The sequence below is a fragment of the Monodon monoceros genome, unplaced genomic scaffold, assembly GCF_005190385.1.
Source record: "Monodon monoceros isolate NGI ecotype Baffin Bay Population unplaced genomic scaffold, NGI_Narwhal_1 Super_Scaffold_12, whole genome shotgun sequence".
NCBI classification, from domain to species: Eukaryota; Metazoa; Chordata; class Mammalia; order Artiodactyla; family Monodontidae; genus Monodon; species Monodon monoceros.
In genome coordinates, this window is record NW_021703768.1 from 62,214,343 (window position 1) to 62,236,621 (window position 22,279).

Consider the following 22,279-nt stretch of genomic DNA (forward strand, 5'->3'; position numbering starts at 1 on the left):
TACGTAAGATTTTATATATAATCAGAAATTGCATTATATTTAGTTCTCTGACAATGGAACCCTCTACATAATAACATATCAGTCCACCGTTTGAATTTTACATTACAACTGAAACTAGAGAAATGCTCTTACATTTACTAGTATTCATTAGAAGTTCTACACTGATAAACTGAATAAAGCATTTCTATTGGTAGCAATGGAATTTGAAAATCAGAAGAAAGCATGCTCACAAGTTTTAGGTCATAGAATGACAAAAAAAATACTTTAGCTCATTAGTATCCCTCTTTGTAGGAAGTCAAAATATTGTTGCATGTAATCTTATTTTGTCTTCAAACTGATTAGCACCCTATCTGACAAAAGAAATACCTTAATATTAGAGATACGGAAATTAAAAAACAGAATAGGAACTCAAGTTTCTGAATTTTGTCACTTCATTACTTCCTCCAAAACATTTCAGACAGGAAATTTTAAGTTAATAATAAAGGGTAGATTGGTATTTAACATATTTTTTAATATATATTTTTAATATATCACTACTTGTCATTTATCCAAAAGTCGAAATGATCTACTCTTTTACCTACCCCAACAATCCGTTTCATAGCATCCAATTTAGCAGAATCTTTGTTGCTCTCTAACATTTGCTTTAGATCTTCATTCCTATACAAAAGAAAAGAAAAAATTACATATTTAGATATTTACATTACACAGGTATTAAAACATATAATTTTAATAATGTAAGAATTAGAAATAACCTGATGCACAATGTTACATAACTACTTTGCTATTTATAATTAAATATATGTTTCTCATCTAACCCTACTAAATAATATCAAAGTGCTATGTTGTCACAAAGCCCATCAATAAAACAAAAATATAAAACTGTACCTCAATTCTGGGCAAAATATCAACAATCAGAGGCATACAGATTCGCTCATCCCAAAATTTCTCTTGTATAATCATCAGAAAAAAAGAGATAATAAAAATTCTTGAATCAGCACTAAAATATTTTCATAAGCCAAAATGTAAGATCTTTCAGGACTTCCCTGGTGGTCTAATGGTTAAGACTTCGCCTTCCCATGCAGGGGGTGCAGGTTCCATCTCTGGTGGGGGAGCTGAGATCCCACATGTCTCGGGACCAAAAAAACCAAAACATAAAACAGAAGCAATATTGTAACAAATTCAATAAAGACTTAAAAAAAAATGGTCCACATCTTTAAAGATTAAAAAAAGGAAAAACCAACAGCAGTTATTTCTGCTTAATATGACTTCCCCCAAATAAACTGTTATTCAAAAGAGAAATGCAAAGAATTCCCCATAACAGAAAAAAAAAAAATGTAAGAACTTTCTTCAGAATATGTCAAGAAAGAGCACCGAATGAAGAAAAGCTATGTGTCATTCACACATCCTTTTTTCTCCCTAGCTCGCAAAAAGAAAAAAACATAAATCTGTAGGGAAACCCACATCAACACTCCCTAAGTCAAAGAATTAAGTTAAGGCAATTTTAACATGTAAGTGAGAGGATGAGGTAATGAACAAGGGCGGTTAGTGATAAGGATGAAAATGTAGGACAGATTCAGGAACTTCTTGGAAGTTGAAATCAGTGGGATGCAGTGACTGAACGTAAAGGATAAGACAAGCACTCAGTAAGGATGCCCCCATTCCCAGCTTGGATGACCAAGCAGATGATGATGCTACCAAGTAAGATAACTTTGCTGAAGTGGTAGAGGCATTTTCTCCTTTCCAAAGCTGCTTGCTATACAAACATCCTTAAAAGATAATTTAGAACAAAAACAATCAATGCCTTCATATAGACAGGCTGCAAAAAAGGAGAAAAACCCACACAGAACTGCCTCCCAGTATTTTTTTTTTTGGCTTACAACTGACCTGCTCCTATTCTTCAAAGTGAGCGTTCCCCCCAGCAATTAAAAAATCCCTCCCAGCAAAAAAAAAAAAAAATTCAGAATTTGTAATATCTAATCATTTTTCCCTCAACACAGAAAAACAGAATTTTTTAAAGTTATTATATAGCTAGAAAAGAGTTCGTAGACTTGACACCAAAAGCACAGTCCATAAAAGGGAACACTGATTAATTAATTTCATCAAAATTTAAAACTTGTTCCAGGGAATTCTCTCTTAAGAAGAAAAAAAATTACAGACTGGCAGAAAATGTTTGTAACCACATATACGCAAAAGACTAGTATCCAAAATATAAAAAGAACTCCCAAAACTCAACAGTAAAAAACAACCAATTCAATTAGAAAAGGGGCAGAACACATTGTTACAGACTGAATTGGTGCCCTCCCCCAAAGTTCACACACTGAAGCCCTGACCCTCAATGTGACGTTATGTGGAAATAGGGCCTTTAAAAAGTGGTAGCTAACATTAAGTGAGGTCAAAAGGATGGGATTCTAATCCCATCTGGTGTCCTAAGACAGAGTGGTGCACATGCACAGAAAAAAGGCCATGTGAGAAGACAGTCACCTGCAAGGCAAGGAGAGAGGCCTCATGAGAAAACAAACTTGCCAACACCTTGATCTTGGACTTCTAGCCTCCTGGAAGAACTGTGAGAAACTATGAGAAATAAATTTAAGCCATCCAGTCCATGGTATTTTGTTATGGCAGCCTTAACAAACTATTACAGATTCTGGTAATAAGAAGTGAAGTGTTCATGTAATAAATACCTAAAAATGTGGAAGTGGCTTTGGAACTGGGCAACAGGTAGAGGCTGGAACAGTTTTGAAGTGCATCGTTTTTTTTTTTAAAACATGCACTGAAGAGACTGTCGGTAAATATATGGAGTTAAAGGTGATTCTGATGAGATCTCAGATGGAAATGAGGAACATACTACTGGAAACTGGAGGAAAGGCAATCCTTACTATAAAGTGAAAAGAACTTGGCCCAACTATGTTCCAGTGTTTTGTGGAAAACAGAAGTTAAAAGTGATGACCTGAATATTTAGCCGAGGAGATTTCTAAGCAAAGTGTGAAAGCCACAGCCTGGTTTCTCCTTACTGCTTACAGTAAAATGAGAAAGAAAGAGAAATTAAAGGAATTGTTAAGCAAAAAAGGAACTAGAACTTGAAGATTTAGAAAAATCTCAGCTTATCCATGTTGCAAAAATCAAGCAAGTGTCTTCAGAAAAGAACACCAGAGAACACTGAAAAATCATTTGATAACGAAATCACGGATGCCCCTCGTGAATTTAATCAGACATCTCAGCTGAAACCAGGAATAGAGATGGGATTATACCAGCAGAGACACCACCAGTTTGGACTAAAAGGAAGAGTTGGGACAAAACAAAGGAAAGCTGGATTCTACAGGACAGGACAATGTGACGACACAGAGAGAAGACAGCCATCTGCAAGCCAAGGAGAGAGGCTTCAGAAGAAATCAAACCTGCCAACACCTTGATCTTCAGTCCCAGATTCAAATGTGAGAAATAAATGTCCGTTGACCAAGCTACTCAATCTGTGGTATTTTGTTATGGCAGGCCTAGTAAACTAATACAGACATCAACAAACAATTCACTGAAGGAGATAAACAAATGGCAAAAAGCACATGAAAAGATATTCAACTTAATTAGCCATTAGCAAATTAAAACCACAGCAAGATATCACTGCACACATATCAGAATGGCTCACTTAAATAAAATAGTGGCAACACCAAATGATAGTGAGGATGTGGAAGAACTGGACTGCTCACATACTGCTAGTGGGCATTGTAAAAGGTTATAGCCACACTGGCAGCTTAGCAGTTTCTTATAGAACTAAACCTGCAATTACCATACAAGCCAGTAATTGCACTCTTGCGCATTTATACTCACGCAAATATCTGTATTCAAGTATTCATAGCAGCTTTATTCCTACTAGCCAAAATGGAAAAAACCCTTCTGGAAACAACCCAGATGCCCTTCAATCAGTGGATGGTTCAACAAACTGTGGCGCACCCACAGCATGGAATACCACTCAGCAATAAAATGAAACAAGCTATTGACATCTCAATAACTCTGATTAATCTGCACAGAAGCATACTGAGTGAAAAAAATTATTCCTAAAAGGTTACATACTGTATTACTCCATTTATACAACATTCTTGAAATAACAAAATTATAGAAATGGACAAAGATTAGTGGTTGCTGAGGGTAAGGACAAGAAGCGGGAAGTGTGGATATAAAAATACAACACAAGAGATCCCTATGGTGATGAAACTGTTGTATCTTTACCTTTGGGGTGGCTACATGAAACTAGATATGTGATTAAATGGGAACAGAATACCACCCCAACACACACACACAAATAAGTACAAGTAAAACTGGAGAAATCTGAACAAGACTGGTGAAGTATGTCAATGTAAACATCTTGGTTGTGATATTGTACTATAGTTTATCACTGAAGGAAACTGAGTTAAGGGGTACACGGGATCTCTCTGTATTATTTTTTATACCTGTATACGAATCTACAATAATCTCAAAATCAAAAGTTAATTAGAAAAAAGTTATATGATAATTACAACTCATTTATAAGAAGAGAAGCCTATTTGTAAAAACGGTCAAAAGATTTGAACAGATATTTCACAAAGTAAGATTAAGAATACCACTAAGTACATGAAAAGATACTTAAGGTCATTAACTATCAGAAAATGCAAATTAAATGAGATACCATTGCACACCCATGAGAATAGATGAAAGACAATGACAATAACAAATGTTGCCAAGACTGTGGAGCAACTAGAACTCTCACAGGCTGCCAGTAGCAACGTAAAACAGTACAACCACTTTGGAAAACTGAGAGTTTCTTACAGATTTAAACATAAATCTACCATGTGATCCAGTCATTCCACTTCCCAGAGAAATAAAAACATATTTCCACATAATAACTTAAATGAATATTCATAGCAGCTTTATACATATTAAAAAACTAGAAACAATCTAAATGTTGATCGCATAATGTGATTTAGCCATACACTGGAATACAACCCAGCAATGAAAAAGAAATAATCATTGATACATGCAACAAGATGGATGAATACTCAAAATCATTATGTGAGTGAAAGACACCAGACACAAAAGAGCATAATCTAATTCATTTAAAGTTCTAGAAAATGCAAACTAATCTGTAGTGATAAAACCAAGATCAGTGGTATCATAGGCAAAAAGAAAAATGGACATGAAAGGAACATTAAAAAATTTCTTATTCCATAAGAAGATGGAAATGTTCTGTATCTTCTTAACTGTGGTGGTGATTTTACAGGTGTATACATCTGTCAAAACTCATCTAATTATAATCTTTAGGTGGGTGATTTGTCGTATGCAAATTATACCTCCATAAAAATGATATTAAAAAGTTTCAGTGTTTTATTCACATGTGTGAATAAGACACTAATCCTCCAAAACAAGACTAAAAGTCATATATCTATTTCTGAGAAATACATTATTAAGGATGAGATAAACCACATTTTCATACTCTGAAATTAGAGTATCACATTTAAGCTTCAAGCTTAACTCAAGAATTTATTTATTTATTTATTTATACAGGGGTTTGTTTTTTTTTAATGTTTTGGTTTGTTTTATTTATTTACTTTTGACTGCATTGCGTCTTCATTGCTGTGCGTGGGCTTTCTCTCTAGCTGTGGTGAGCGAGAGCTACTCTTCGTTGTGGTGCACGGGCTTCTCATTGCGGTGGCTTCCCTTGTTGCAGAGCACGGGCTCTAGTTATACAGGCTTCAGCAGTTGTGGCACACAGGCTCAGTAGTTGTGGCTCGTGGGCTCTAGAGTGCAGGCTCAGTAGTTGTGGTGCACGGGCTTAGTTGTTCCGCAGCATGTGGGATCTTCCCGGACCAGGGATTGAACCCGTGTCCCCTGCATTGGCAGGTGGATTCTTAACCACTGCACCACCAGGGAAGTCCCTTATTCAAGAATTTAAATCACTGAATTTTATTTTTGGACGTCAAAGGAAAGTTCTCTTAAATGACTGTAAGAAAATTGATAAGAAACTAAGACTGTAGTATTACCAACAGTAATTAACTACTTGTACTAGTTATTAGTTTATGATTAGCAATTTTTAATAGTTTCTTCAACAAACTCTCCAGAAAAGAGATTTTAAAATTTACTCCACATAGCTCCTTCATGCAATATGGTTCAAGCATGCACGCGCGCGCACAAACACACACACACACACACACACAATCAGAAGCCCTTTTCATCTCAGCTTAAGCTTTAAAGTAGGTGACAAGAACTTCCTTAACTACTACAAATAGACAGCCTTGACAGAAAAGCTTTACTTTGTACATTTTACAAATTTAGGCCTAATGTAGGCAAGTAAGCACTTACCAATAATGAATGACTGATCATGTGTTACTATGGGCTGAGTTGTGTCCCTTCCCAAATTCCTATGTTAAAATCCTAACCCTCAATACCACAGAATATGAATGTATTTGTAGATGGAGTCTTTAAAAAGGTCATTAAATTAAAATAAGGTCAACATGGGTTGGCCCTAATCCAACAGGACTGATTTTTTACAAGAAGAGCACATTAGGACAGATACACAAAGACGAAAAGATGATCATGTGAGGGCACAGCAAGAAGGTGGCCATCTGCAAGACAGGGAGAGAAGCCTCAGAGGAAACCAAATCTGCCAAAACCTTGATCTTAGATTTCTAGTCTCCAGAATCCAGGGAAAATATATTTCTGTTAATTACGCCACCAAGTCTGTGGCATTTTGTTATGGCAGTACTAGCAAACTAACATATAAGTTAAATGTTTCAAACTGTCATGGCAGTAAAAAATACATAAATAAACAAACGGAAGCTAAGTATATTTTTCCCAAAAAGAGTAGAGGCAATGGGATTTACTATGAAAAAAATTTCCCTTTCTTTCCAAGCAGCTCATAAAATTAAATGCAATGGTGACCACTAGCAGGACACAAAAATAATTATATAATTACAATAACTACTTTTCTCTAATTAAAAATACAGCTAGACAATATATAAATAGTAAGACAGGAACATATAAGAACTACATCCGAGGATATACATCTACCAAATATAAAATACTATAACTGTTCTCTGTAATGAATTCAGAATCCCTTCTTAAAACTTCTTGTTCTTTCACATTGCACTATTAACTGAAAAGGAACAAAAATCAATGAAACCACAAATGAGGTTTTTTCCTTTCTAACTTTTGCTGTTTTCCTATTTTACTTACTAACCATGTAGACTTTTACGAATGAAAAAAGTAAATGAAACTTTTTTAAAACTTTGGAGGAATAAGAAAGTGAAAAAAGCTTAAGTAATTAGATAAGAAGTAAATAGAAAGAAAATGTAACCACACATATACATGTCAAAAAAAGAAAGAAAATTCATTTTCTCATGTCTGATCCCTTTTTTCCCCAAGAGTGTTCCACCCATCTTCTCCACCAGTGTTATCTGGAGAGAGAAGTGAGCAATAAAGAATAATGAAGTGTCAATTTTTAGAACATTCCAACCTCTAACCCCAGGTGCAATCATGTTCACGGCCTAATGGAAACTTGGTTTGTTCCTCTAAAGCTCGAGATGCCACAGTCCCCTTCCCAACCACCTTTAGGTCCTGACCCACTCTCTCAAACTAAACACAAGAAAACACGAATTCGATATTAAAGCCAAAGGTTTTGCTCTTCACGTTTAACAGAAAAGATGGTCTTCAAAACCAATACAAATATCTTTTGTGTTAACTCACGTAGAGAGCTAATAACTTTGAGGTTCAGAGAAAAGAGACAAGAAAATCCTAGGCACTGTTTCAAACTGATGTAATATTCAACTTCTCAGATATGTCATAAACACCTACTGAAAATTCTGATATAAATTACATATCTCTACACAAATTCCTTTCTGCTTGTCACCAAAACAGTAAAGAGTGGGGGGAAGTTAATACCATAACACCTAATTTACCCTCAAAATATGTTCACTTGTATTGAGCATTTTAGGTCTATCTCCTTCGCTATATGGATTCAAATATGGCCTATTAACATGTATTACTACATTAATCTTAGAAATTGAGAAATTCTTTTTGCTAAACATCAGAAGAATTGATTCAAAATAATGCTGAATTAGTAATATTTTCATTAACTCCTTACCAAAAACCAATGTGTTTCAAATATTGTTTTTTAATTTACCTAGTTCTTTATTTACCTATTTATCTGTATGTAGCTATCCAGCTTTGAGCATTAAAATACCAACTTTATTTTTACGTAAGTGACATCTTGTGGTGTTAAGCGGTATAACTTTTCCTTTCATGATCAAAATATGCCTTTTTTTATAGTTTCAACGACCAGAGAAAAATATGTAACTGGAAGGCTAAAGGAAATCTTACTATTACCAAGAAGTCACTTTTACTTCAGTACCACATAAAACAGTAACTATAATTGAAAAGCAAATTTTTACCAGTTACCTTTCAGAATTTAAGAAGTCGCAGGGCTTTTACATTGTATAAATTACCTCTTTTTAAAAATATCTGTAATTCATAACTCATTAAAACCTTCTACTCCTTTGAAAGGCAGTGTAAATTAAGGGGAATATTAAACTATGTAGCACTGTACACTCTCTCAGTGCTTCTCCAGTATGATCTGAGAAAGACTGGTCCAAGAACCATTGCCAATCCACAAATTTTTGTTACTAATCCATAAGGAAATATAAAAAGAAACTGAGAGAAAGCATTTAGAGCAATTCAACAGTGTAATTTTATATTTTTGAATCTAATAGAAAATTGGGGCTTGCATTTTGCACGTATTTTTCCATTTCGTTTTTCTAGCAATTTATTTTTTATTGTATTTTACATACATATCCATCCACAATGGATTGGAAATTAAAAAAAAAAAAAAAAGGCCCTTCACCGGTTTGAGAGCACTGCACTACACAATTACTTCCTTCTCCCTCAAAAGAATCACCAAAATTTGTGTACTACAGAAAGCAACACCTGAAATTTAAATCCAGGAATGATGGATTAAGAAAAGTGATAAGGAATAGTGATTTACAGTTGGAGGTACATCCCCAAAAGGATGCATCAAAATCTTTGAAAAAGGGAGGGCTGGATCTTTCTTAAGCCCTACCAAAAAATTCTAAAACATGGGCACCTCTTCATGCTTTGAGAACTACTTAAATGAAAGACGCTTCTACTCCAAGAGGTCCACTGTATATATGAATAGGTATGCAGAAAAAAAAAAGTTGGTAATAAGAGAATTTACTTTTTTCTAGCGTTATGCATCTAAAGGAACTGGCCTTCATAGTTTATGTGCATAAGGTGAAGGCTTAGTAACTTTCAGTTCATTTAGGGCCTATATGTACGTCCCTTGGATGACACTCAGAACCTTATGCAGTTTTTGGCACAAAGTATTCACTTAATAAATACAAGAGTGAATAAAACCAGAAAACTCCATCTACCTAATCATCCGTCTATTAAGCCTCTAAAAGGAGAAACCATAAATTATCCAAGTAAATATGAACTTTTCCTCCTACAGTGTTCACAGAACTAAAGAAAGAATAGTCTACAATTGATATCGCAACATCCTCAACCCTTGGTAATCTTTTTCTCTTACTCCTCTATTAAAACTTCTCTCATTAAAGTAACAAATAATTTCCTTATTTAAAAATCTAATGCAAAAATCTCATGAGTACTTTTTGGCTTTTTCTCACTTTTTTAAAAAAATTTTTATTGGAGTATAGTTGCTTTACAACATTGTGTTAGTTTCTACTGTACAGCAAAGCGAATCAGCTATACATATACATATATCCCGTCTTTTTTGGATTTCCTTCCCATTTAGCTCACCACAGAGCACTGAGTAGAGTACCCTGTGCTATACAGTCGGTTCTCATTAGTTATCTACTTTATACATAGTATCAATAGTGTATATATGTCAATCCCAAGCTCCCAATTCATCCCACCCACCCCCCTTTCCCCCTTGGTATCCATAGGTTTGTTTTCTCTGTCTGTGTCTCTATTTCTGCTTTGTAAATAAGACTGTCTATACCAATTTTTTCAGATTCCACATATATGCGTTAATACATGCTATTTGGGGACTTCCCTGGTGGCACAGTGGTTAAGAATCCCCCTACCAATGCAGGGGACACGGGTTCAAGCCCTGGTCTGGGAAGATCCCACATGCCGCAGAGCAACTAAGCCCATGTGCCACAACTACTGAGCCTGCGCTCTAGAGGTGGCAAGCCACAACTACTGAGCCCGTGTGCCACAACTACTGAAGCCCGCGCACCTAGAGCCCGTGCTCCACAAGAGAAGCCACCACAATGAGAAGCCCATGCACCACAATGAAAAGTAGCCCCTGCTCGCCGCAACTAGAGAAAGCCCACGCGCAGCAACGAAGACCCCACAGAGGCAAAAATAATAAATAAATTCATTTTAAAAATATATATATATATATGATATTTGTTTTTCTCTTTCTGACTTACTTCACTCTGTATGACAGTCTCTAGGTCCACCCATGTCTCTACAAATGGCCCAATTTCGTTCCTTTTTATGGCTGAGTAACATTCCATTGTATATATGTGCCACATCTTCTTTATCCATTCCTCTGTTTCATGAATACGTTTAGATTATTTGATATAATTGACCACTACTCTTCCATCTTTAAATTCCTACCTTAGATTCTGTAATTCTCTATTCTCATTTGGTTCTCATTTGCACTTGTGACACACAAATGAGAAAAAAATGGCAAAAATTCTTGCCCTTGTAGAGTTTTCATTTAGTAAGTAAAAAAACAAAAATAAAAAAGTAAATTTTACAGTCATGAGATGAGGGAAAAATAAAGCAAAGGGAGATAGAATGCAGGAGGGAAAGGAGGAGGTAATTTTATACAGGGTGGTCAGCATAGGCTAAATAAAGAGACATCTGAACAAAGATTTGCAAGTGAGGTAGTCAGCCATTCAGATACTGGAGGGGAGGAACAGGGAGGAAGAGCACTCTAGGCAGAGATGATGAAGGAGGGTAAATAATACTAAAGGCTTTGGTGTTTACTCTGAATGAAGTCAGGAACTATTGGAGGGTTCTGAATAGAGGAGTCATAATCTAATACACATACAGAATCATTCTGGCTGTTATGTTTAGAATACACTGTAGGGACTTCCAGATCTGCCCATGGTGCTGTAGCTTGTAAGATACTAAGCCTGCCACAGAAAACGACTATAAAAGCTGGAAAAAACAAATAAAGTAATTTTCTCAAGGCACCGGAGATCAACCCATGCAGGCAGGACTTAAGGGGCCAAGATCCTGGAAAGAAAAGAAGCACACAAAGTGCACTTTTTATTCACATCAGCTTTTTTACCTGACTGCATTTCCCCAACTGCTATCTGGGAGAATAGAACTCAAGGAGAAATGACAGTTTTAAAAGACTGAGGACACAAATGTTAAAGTTTGGGGCTACCAAAGGCAATGGAACTTGAAGGGCGAAATTACAGAGGAGGGAATCAATGAAAAGGTACACAAAAATCTGTGTACAAACTCCCTTCAAGTAGTTGACTACATTTTCACAGGGCAAGATTCTGGGAAATCCAGCAGAAAACAACAGCAGCTGGGAGATTAAATACCTAAGCAGAGATTTCAGGAACCACACATTGCTGGGAAGAGAAGTTGGAAATCAAGTCTCCCAAGTAGAGAGGCGCTGGTAAATACCCTGGCCTTTCAGTTAAGACCACAGAAGGGCCACAACTGAAAAGTAAGGATATTCCCTAGGAGTATAAGAAAAACTGAAATAGACAAGACCTTTAAAAGCCTAAAACTGAGCTTAAACAGGATCAAAGTGATCTGCTAGAACTCTATCTACCTATCAGAAAAAAAAAACATAACTCTCTTTGGAAGAAGACAGCATCCAGAGACTGTCAGTGTTCTTATCTTAATTGTCTAGCATCTGATCAAAACTTAAGAGACATGCTAAAAACAGGAACAAATGACAAGAGAGATAAGGAGGGAGGGAGGGAGGGAGGGAGGGAGGGAGGAAGGAAGGGAGGAAGGAAGGGAGGAAGGAAGGAGAGAAGGAGAGAAGGGAGAGAAAGAGAAAAGGAATAGAAACAGATCCACGAGTAATTCAGATACTACAGTTATCAGATAGGGACTTTAAAATAACTACAATTAATATGGTCAGGAAAATACAGGAAAAGATGGACAAAAGAGACAAAATGATAAAGAATGTCATTAAAGTAGGAGAATCTATACAAAATAATCAAATGAATATTCAGAAATGAGAAGTACAGTTTATGAAATTAGAATTCATTAGATAGGTTTAACAGCAGACTAGAAATAGCAGAAGATAGGACTATTGAATGCGAAGGCAGGTCAAGAGAAATTATACAATTTGAAGCTCCAAGAAATAAAAGAATGGAAAACACCACATCAGAGACACGTTGAATATGGTCAAAATATCTAACATACTTTAAATTAGAGTCCTAAAAAGAGAGGGGAGAGAGAAAGAAGGGGACAAAAGCAACATTTCAAAAGTTAATGGCTAAGGGCTTCCCTGGTTGCGCAGTAGTTAAGAATCCGCCTGCCAATGCAGGGGACACAGGTTCGAGCCCTGGTCCAGGATAATCCCACATACCACGGAGCAACTAAGCCCATGTGCCACAACTACTGAGCGTATGCTCTAGAGCCCGCAAGACACAATTACTGAGCCCACATGCCACAACTACTGAAGCCCACGCACCTAGAGCCTGTGCTCCTCAACAAGAGAAGCCACCACAATGAGAAGCCCGTGCACCGCAATGAAGAGTAGCCCCCACTCGCCGCAACTAGAGAAAGCCTGTGAACAGCAACGAAGACCCAATGCAGCCAAAAATAAATAAGTAAATAAATAAATTTATATTAAAAAAAATTAACAACTAAGAGTTTTTCCAAACTGATGAAAGATGTAAACCCACATATTTTAAAATCTTAACAGGAAAAACATAAAGAAAACTACACGAGGCCTAGCACAGCCAAACTGCTGAAAATCAAAAGACAATGAGAAAAATCTTAAAAGCATGTAAGAAGAAAACACATTTCCTTAAGGAAAGGGTCAAGAAACCTTTTTAGTAAAGGGCCAGATAGTAAATATTTTAGGCATTACAAGAGGCCATACCGTCTCTTATGATTGCAGAGTAAAATCAGCTATGTACAATACATAAATAAATGGGTATGGCTGTGCTCCAATAAAACTTTATTTATACAAATGGGCAGACCATAGTTTGCTAATCCCTGTTTTAAAAGGACCAACAATAATACTGAAAGTCAACTTTTCAACAGACTTTATAGAGGCCAGAAGACAATGAAATGATATCTTTTAAAAGCTGAAAGAAAAAAGGCCAATATATAGCTCTATACCCACTGAAAATACCCTTCAAAACTGAAGGTGAAAAAAAGTGGTTTTCAGACCAATAATTGCTGAGGATCTGCTGCCTGGACATAAAAGGATATGATTTCAAAAGGAAGATAAAATAATTTGAAATTTATATGCAATTTGTATGTATTCTAAATTTATAACTTCCATCTATAAAGCAAAACCTGATAGAACTAATAGAAGAAAAACATGTAACCACAATCATGATTTGCAATTTTAACACACCTCACTTAGACAGAACAAGCAGGTAAAAAATTCAATAACGATGCAGAAAATCTGAACACAAATAACCAACTTAACCTGACATACACAGAACTATATCCAACAACTGCAGAATAAACATTCTTTTCGAGTACACACAGAACATTTACCAAAATAGACTATATGCTGGATAAGATCTTAAATTTCAAAGGTCTAAAATCATATAAGGTATGTGGAATCTAACTAAAAATCACTAACAGAAAACTAACTAGAAAATGCTCAGATGTCTGGAAAGATAAGCAACACACTTCAAGTGACCTATGGGCCAAAGAAGAAATCATCAGGGAAATTAGAAAATATTTTGAACTAATAAAACTGCAACATTTCACAACTCATGAGATATGGCAAAAGCAGTACTTAAAGTAAATTTATATTTCTAAATGCAGTATAAAAGAAGAAAGATTGAAAATCAATATTCTAAGCTTCCATTTCAGGAAACTAGAAAAAGAATAGCAAATTAAACTCAAAGAACAATAAATAAAGGATAAGAGGAGAATTCAATACAATAGAAAGCAAACTACAATAGAGAAAAATCAGCAAAACTAAAGGTTGGTATCTTTCAAATAGGTTGTTATGAAGACTTAATGAGATGACTGTAAAGCACTTATCACTGGGCCTAGCACATTCATTTATTCAGTATCTACTAGGTTCCATGAACTGTTCTAAGTACTGGGACTTACATTCTAAGTGAGAATGCAGTGGGGTGGGGCAGAGGCGACAGGGAATGACAGAAATGTGTGAAGAAGGAAGGAAGAGGGAGGGAAGGAGGGAAGAGAGAGGGAAAGGGAAGGAAAACATAAAGATAGAAAGACAAAATAAGTACTATCCAAATAATTAAAATAGGATAACACAATAAAGTCATTCTGGGCAATCACAAAACACCTCTATGGGTAATGGTGATCAATTAAGCTGAGATCTCAACTGACAAGGAGACAATCACAGGAATTTTGCAAAGATACTATGGCAGGAATAAACATGGATATATAAAGACCCAAAAGAAGGTGTACAAAGTGTCTATAAATGTAGACTATGGATGTTTTCTCAAGTACACTAAACACACAATAAATATTAGTTGACAGAATAAATGAACATAGGCTATATGCTAATCGTGTTCCTTAGAGGGATACAGAAAAACTCTTAAAAGTTTCACTGGATTCTCATTGGTCATGGGCCCCAATAAAGATACATACATCTTCCATGTATGCATACCATCTGTGCATGTTTTAAAAACCATAATGCTACACATATATCACAGGAAATCTCCATATTTGTCAAACCCTTTACCAAAACCCTCAGCTACTTATCCTGTTGGCAGCCAACAGGAAGTACATACTACTTTTGCTCAGGATATAAGGAATACCTTCTAGAATGTGACTACTCATCCTTAAAGTTTTAAAGGAAATGTCACAGAGCCACTTGATTTATAGATGCTGAGACAAAATACTGCGTTGAACAGGCAAATGTTCTTTTTCGCTATTTAAGAGCACCATAAACCAAAGATGCCACTTTTGGTAAAAGATTAAAAGATTGGGGGAGTCTCAAAAGCCATTAAAAATTGATAAATATAGGGCTTCCCTGGTGGCGCAGTGGTTGAGAGTCCGCCTGCCGATGCAGGGTACACGGGTTCATGACCCGGTCCGGGAAGATCCCACATGCCGCGGAGCAGCTGAGCTCGTGAGCCATGGCCGCTGAGCCTGCGCGTCCGGAGCCTGTGCTCCGCAACGGGAGAGGCCACAGCAGTGAGAGGCCCACGTACCACAAAAATAAAAAATGATAAATATAAACACAGAAAATTTTTTAAATTTGCACTAAAACTAACTGCTATAAACTAAGTCAAAAAACAGGTAAAATGAATTTGGGATTCATCTCATAGGAGGGCTAATTTCCTTAAAATACACAGGGCCCTTAACTAATCAATAAGAGCTGATCCAATAGGGAAATGGCCAAAGGACATTTGAAAGTATTTCACTGAAAGAATAAACCAATAAATATGAGGGGGAAGACTTAATGCACTGACAATTATAAAGACTCAGTGTAATAACATCTTGCACCTATAAGACTGGCAAATATTATGAAATTTGATGGTACCCAATATTGGCAAAGGTGTAAGGAAAACAGACTTTACTGTTAGTAGAGGGAGAAAACCTCCACTAAATTACCTTACCTATCTCTAAGGTAATTTAATAAGATCTATCCTAATTAAAAATGCAATAAACTTTGACCAACAACTCTATCTGTAGGAATCTTTCCTACAAATAAATTCATACAAATACGCAAAAATTTATGTTGCAGTATTTCTTATACTCAATAAAAAGTGAAATCAATCAATCAAATACTCTTCAAAAAGAGAACTAACTAAATAAAAGTAATACTGGGAAATATTACACAGTAGTTAAAAAGACTGAAATAGTTTCATATGCTGATATGGACAGGCCTCCAAGATATGTTAAAGGAAAAGCAAAATACATAGAGAATAGGATATGTATTATCATTTAGTTTAAAAAAATTTTTCTAGAAGGATACACAAGAACTTTTTCATTGTGGTTATCATGGGGGTATAGGAATGGGGGATTTAAACACTTTCTCTATTACTAACTGGTCACTAACATGCCTTAAATTTATGACATATAATTAACTTATTTAGCCACCCGATAGTGGTATTGCTCTCTAAGCGCAACTTTTAAGTATACCACCACAGAATTAGGGAACAGCAGAACAAGGAATTAAACTTGAGTCTTGTTTTCAAACCAACATTCTTCCCATTTATAACATTGCTAGGAATTTCTAAAGTTGAGTATATTAAGAAAATATTTCAACTTCCAAAAAACAAAAGTCCAGGACCAGATGGCTTCACAGGTGAATTCTATCAAATACTTAGAGAAGAGCTAACACCCATCCCTCTCAAACTCTTACAAAAGTTGCAGAGGAAGGAATACTCCCAAACTCATTCTATGAGGCCACCATCACCCTGATACCCAAACCAGACAAAGACACTACGAAAAAAAGAAAATTACAGACCAATATCACTGATGAATATAGATGCAAAACTCCTCAACAAAATACTAGCAATCAGAATCCAACAACACATTAAAAGGTAATACACCATGATCAAATGGGATTTATCCCAGGGATGCAAGGATTCTTCAATATACGCAAATCAATGTGATACACCATATTAACAAACTGAAGAATAAAAACCATATGATCATCTCAATAGAGGCAGAAAAAGCTTTTGACAAAATTCAACACCCATTTATGATAAAAACTCTCCAGAAAGTGGGCACAGAGGGAACCTACCTCAACATAAAAAAGGCCATATACAACAAACCCACAGCAAACATCATTCTCAATGGTGAAAAACTGAAAGCATTTCCTCTAAGATCAGGAACAAGACAAGGATGTCCATTCTCGCCACTATTATTCAACAGAGTTTTGGAAGTCCTAGCCACAGCAATCAGAGAAGAAAAAGAAATAAAAGGAATACACATTGGAAAAGAAGAAGTAAAACTGTCACTGTTTGCAGATGACATGATACTTTACATAGAGAATCCTAAAGATGCCACCAGAAAACTACTAGAGCTAATCAATGAATTTGGTAAAGTTGCAGGATACAAAATTAATGCACAGAAATCTCTTGCATTCCTATACGCTAATGATGAAAAATCTGAAAGAGAAAGTAAGGAAACACTCCCATTTACCACTGCAACAAAAAGAAATAAAATACCTAGGAATAAACCTACCTAAGGAGACAAAAGACCTGTATGCAGAAAACTATAAGACACTGATGAAAGAAATTAAAGATGATACAAACAGATGGAGAGACATACCATGTTCTTGGATTGGAAGAATCAATATTGTGAAAATGACTCTACTACCCAAAGCAATCTACAGATTCAATGCAATCCCTATCAAGTTACCAGTGGCATTTTTTACAGAACTAGAACAAAAAAATCTTAAAATTTGTATGGAGACACAAAAGACCCCAAATAGCCAAAGCATTCTTGAGGGAAAAAAGTGGAGCTGGAGGAATCAGACTCCCTGACTTCAGACTATACTACAAAGCTACAGTAATCAAGACAATATGGTACTGGCACAAAAACAGAAAGACAGATCAATGGAACAGGTTAGAAAGCCCAGAGATAAACCCATGCACCTATGGTCCACTAATCTATGACAAAGGAAGCAAGGATATACAATGGAGAAGGGACAGTTTCTTCAATAAGTGGTGCTGGGAAAACTGGGCAGCTACATGTAAAAGAATGAAATTAGATCACTCCCTAACACCATACACAAAAATAAACTCAAAATGGATTAAAGACCTAAATGTAAGACTAGACACTATAAAACTCTTAGAGGAAAACATAGGAAGAAAACCCTTTGATATAAATCACAGCAAGATCTTTTTTGATCCACCTCCTAGAGTAATGGAAATAAAAACAAAAATAAACAAATGGGACCTAACGAAACTTAAAAGCTTTTGCAAAGCAAAGGAAACTACAAACAAGACGAAAAGACAACCCTCAGAATGAGAGAAAATATTTGCAAATGAAGCAACTGACAAAAGGATTAATCTCCAAAATATATAAACAGCTCATGCAGCTCAATATTGAAAAACAAAAAACCCAATAAAAAAATGGGCAGAAGACCTAAATAGACATTTCTCCAAAGAAGACATACAGATGACCATAAAGCACATGAAAAGCTGCTCAACATCACTAATTATTAGAGAAATGCAAATCAAAACTACAATGAGGTATCACCTCACACCAGTAAGAATGGACATCATCAGAAAATCTACAAACAACAAATGCTGGAGAGGGTGTGGAGAAAAGGGAACCCTCTTGCACTGTTGGTGGGAATGTAAATTGATACAGCCACTATGGAGAACAGTATGGCCGTTCCTTAAAAAACTAAAAATAGAATTACCATACAACCCAGCAATCCCATTACTGGGCACATACCCAGAGAAAACCATAATTCAAAAAGATACATTCACCCCAATGTTTACTGCAGCACTGTTTACAATAACCAGGTCATAGAAGCAACCTAAATGCCCATCGACAGACGAATGGATAAAGAAGATGTGGTACATATATACAATGGAATATTACTCAGCCATAAAAAGGAACGAAATTGGGTCATTTGTAGAGACGTGGATGGACCTAGAGACTGTCATACAGAGTGAAGTAAGTCAGAAAGAGAAAAACAAATATCGTATGTTAACACATATATGTGGAACCTAGAAAAATGGTACAGATGAACCAGTTTGCAGGGCATCTGCAGAAATAGAGACACAGATGTAGAGAACAAATGTATAGACACCAAGAGGGGAAAGTGGCGGGGGTGGTGGTGGTGGGATGAATAGGGAGACTGTGATTGATATGTATACACTAATATGTATAAAATAGATAACTAATAATAACCTGCTGTATGAAAAATAAAATAAAATTGAAATTTTCAAAAAAAAAATTTCAAGAACTGTAAAATAATATTAGTATAAAATCCGTAGCCTAAGGCGCTACAACACTTCCTCCCTAATCTATAATCAACCACAAGAAAACTGCTGCATTCTTTTTTCTCTTAAATTCAAAATTTTTATAAAAAGACAACTGATCACTGGAACCATAATAAACACTAATTCTAACTATTCTCAGTAGTAGTCTAAAACATCTGGGATACACTTCTGTTTAAGTCAAAATAAATTTTATTTTCACTGACATTACTTTGCCTATATTTGGTTAACATTCTCATGTAGATTCATCAGTTCAAAATTAATTAGTATTACAGAATAGTGTATTCCATCCAAAGAATTCATCTTTGTTGGCTCACATGCCTCACTGCTACTGGCATGCCACTGTAATAATGGGCATGGTGCCACAGTAACAGATGGGCATAAATACAGACATGCCAAAGAATCAGTGTGTGCATCAAGTTTGAGTATTAGTATTAGATTTTCCTCCAAGAAATTCATAAATTATAGTAGAATAATATAAGTTTTCTACTTCTATGTTAATACGATATGCCAACTCAAAGCCAGATTAATTTCTAAATCCTTAAAAAAAAAAAAAACTTTCCAAGGCCACAGAAGGCAAGTTTTCCATCTGATGAGTTTGGATCAGCCTTTTGTATAGGGAATTGAGGAAACCAATATGCAATCTCTACCTTAGATCAGCTTTGTCCCTGAAGCACTTCAAAATCTCAGTAAAAAATTCCGTTTTTAAGAAGTCACTTGGCACTGTTACAAGATGAAAAAGTTCTGGGGATCTGTTGGACAACAATGTGAATATAGTTAACACTAATGAACAGTACACTTAAAAATGGTTAAGATGGTAAATTTTTATGTTACATATTTTGTTTATCACAATTAAAAAGTCACATGACCCTGTCAAGTTTCCAGATGAAGGTAATGTAGGCCTAGAAACAGAGAAAAGGTCCTACAATGTCCTACTTGACAGGAAAGAAAACTAAAAATGCAAATCACTGAAGTTTACATGATTGTTTAAATTTTGCCATCCATTGAACAACTATTGTCATTTTCGAAAGATTAATTTATTTCCACATATGGTTTTAAATTTTTGAAATATAAAACATATGATATTGACCAGATTATACTGAATATTTTTATAATTTTTACCACATTAATGAAAAGTTTTAAAATACTAAGAATGCTAAAGAAGGGGAAAAAAATCAGTTGTGGTCACTATTATCCAAAATCATTTGTTAAGTATTGTACAAGGTTCCAGGAAAGATGGCTGTGTGTGTGTGTGCGTGTGTGCGTGTGTGCGTGTGTGTGTGTGTGTGTGTGTGTGTGTGTATGCAAAGAAAAACTATCTCCTTCCAGGAATTTAACCACATTTTCTCTTTAAAGAAATGTTCAAGTATCCAATCACCTTGGGAAAACCAATCTGTTGTTTTATACTTGTTGATATTGACAGATAGGCAGAAACTACAAGAACTATGAATTTTTAACTTTATTTAATTTACTTTTAATTAACCCTAGCATTTCTACAACATGTAATGTTAAATATAAGGCATCTGTTTTTATTTTATTAAAGTACATAAGAAGTGTTTGTAAATTTCTCACTGCCCCTGAAGGCTATGAGCTCAAATATTCAGAACAGTGTTCCAGACTTCTGGATATAAAGATCTAGGTAAAATTTCAACAAAAATTCTGGGTAATGACCTAGGGTGGCCCAGTTTTTTGTCTGCCAAATAAAAATATAACAAAAACTACCCTCCTCATAAAATAAAGTAGAAAGGATGTTTGCAGTAGCCATTTGTATTCCTTTTGTTATCTGACTGCTCACATTATTCTGGGCCAATATTACAGCGACCTTTTCAGTAATCACAAACATATCTCAAGAAGAAATTTTTGACAGAATTTGATTAAATCTAATGAAAAGTGCAATTCCTTAGTCACAGACAACTATGTATATTGCTCCCTCACATTCTCAAATATACATTCTCAAATACATAACAGCCCTTATCTTCTCCCCCTGAAAGCCAAAGTTCTTTGGAAAAGTGCTCCTCCTTTACTCACTTCTCTCCCACCTGTCAATCCTCTGCAATCTGATTTTCCCTAACACTGTTGTTACCACCACGATCACCAGCCTTATCAGTAAATCCAAGAAACACTACCTCTGACTTTAGTTTACTGGGCTACTCACCAGCAGCTGGCACTGCTGACCACTTAACTCCTTCCTGAAACCCTCTCTTCCTTCAATTTCTGTTAAAGCAAAACATATGTAAGTCCCTCTTCTTTTAGGAAAACTGTACTCCTTCTCTAAGAATAGACAACTTTAGGCTTCCCTGGTGGCGCAGTGGTTGAGAGTCCGCCTGCCGATGCTGGGGACACGGGTTCGTGCCCCGGTCCGGGAAGATCCCACATGCTGCAGAGCGGCTGGGCCCGTGAGCCATGGCCGCTGAGCCTGCGCGTCCGGAGCCTGTGCTCCGCAACGGGAGAGGCCACAACAGTGAGAGGCCTGTGTACCGCCAAAAAAAAAAAAAAAAAAAAAAAAGAATAGAGAACTTTAAAGCAACAGGATACCTATCAGCAAGACTGATGGTTAAGCAAAAAGTTTAAAACAAATATATATTTTTTCATTTATACTATCTATAATCATTATTCCCAAATCCTTGATAACCACACAGAAGAAGTGGCCTAGTGCTTATTAACTTCATTTATTTTTATGTAGTACACATTAAAGATACTGTATGATTTTGTATTTTCAAGTACTTGTGAAATATAATTCAGAAAAACAATAATGTCAAATTTAACGATAATTTGAAAATTAAAAACATAAAGCAATGGTTAATGTGAAAATTAACAATGATTCTAAACTTTTAAGTTGAGAAAGGACATTAAAAACAAAACTTTTAAAAAGCTCAAATGATCTTAATGGTGCCAAAATAGTATTAATAATAATTGTGCTTATTATGTATCAGGCACTGTTAACTGTTTACATATGTTAAATCTTTTAATCCTCACAATATTTCAGTGAGTGCAAGTGCTATTATCATCCTCATCTCCATTTTTCTGATAAGGAAACCAAGCGCAGAGTGATGAAGTAACCTGCCCAAGTGCCACTTATTAACTCTGTAACAAGTTTTCATACCCAGGCAGAGTAGCTCCAGAGTGGGTGTGCTTAAGCATTATGCCATACTGCC

At 35.7% G+C, this 22,279-nt stretch overlaps 1 protein-coding gene across 4 annotated transcripts in view; it reads right to left on the reverse strand.

Moving 5' to 3' along the window:
- The window catches only part of AP3B1 (adaptor related protein complex 3 subunit beta 1), a 276,335-nt gene that overhangs the window by 238,293 nt on the left and 15,763 nt on the right, over positions 1-22,279 (reverse strand). For 3 of the 4 annotated variants that reach the window (XM_029215628.1, XM_029215632.1, XM_029215630.1), the window contains exon 2: positions 582-657. In XM_029215628.1, the coding sequence (XP_029071461.1) occupies positions 582-657 (76 nt within the window). Of the gene's footprint in view, positions 1-581; positions 658-19,774; positions 19,850-22,279 lie in introns of those variants that run through there. The other variant, XM_029215629.1, reaches the window with a different exon arrangement.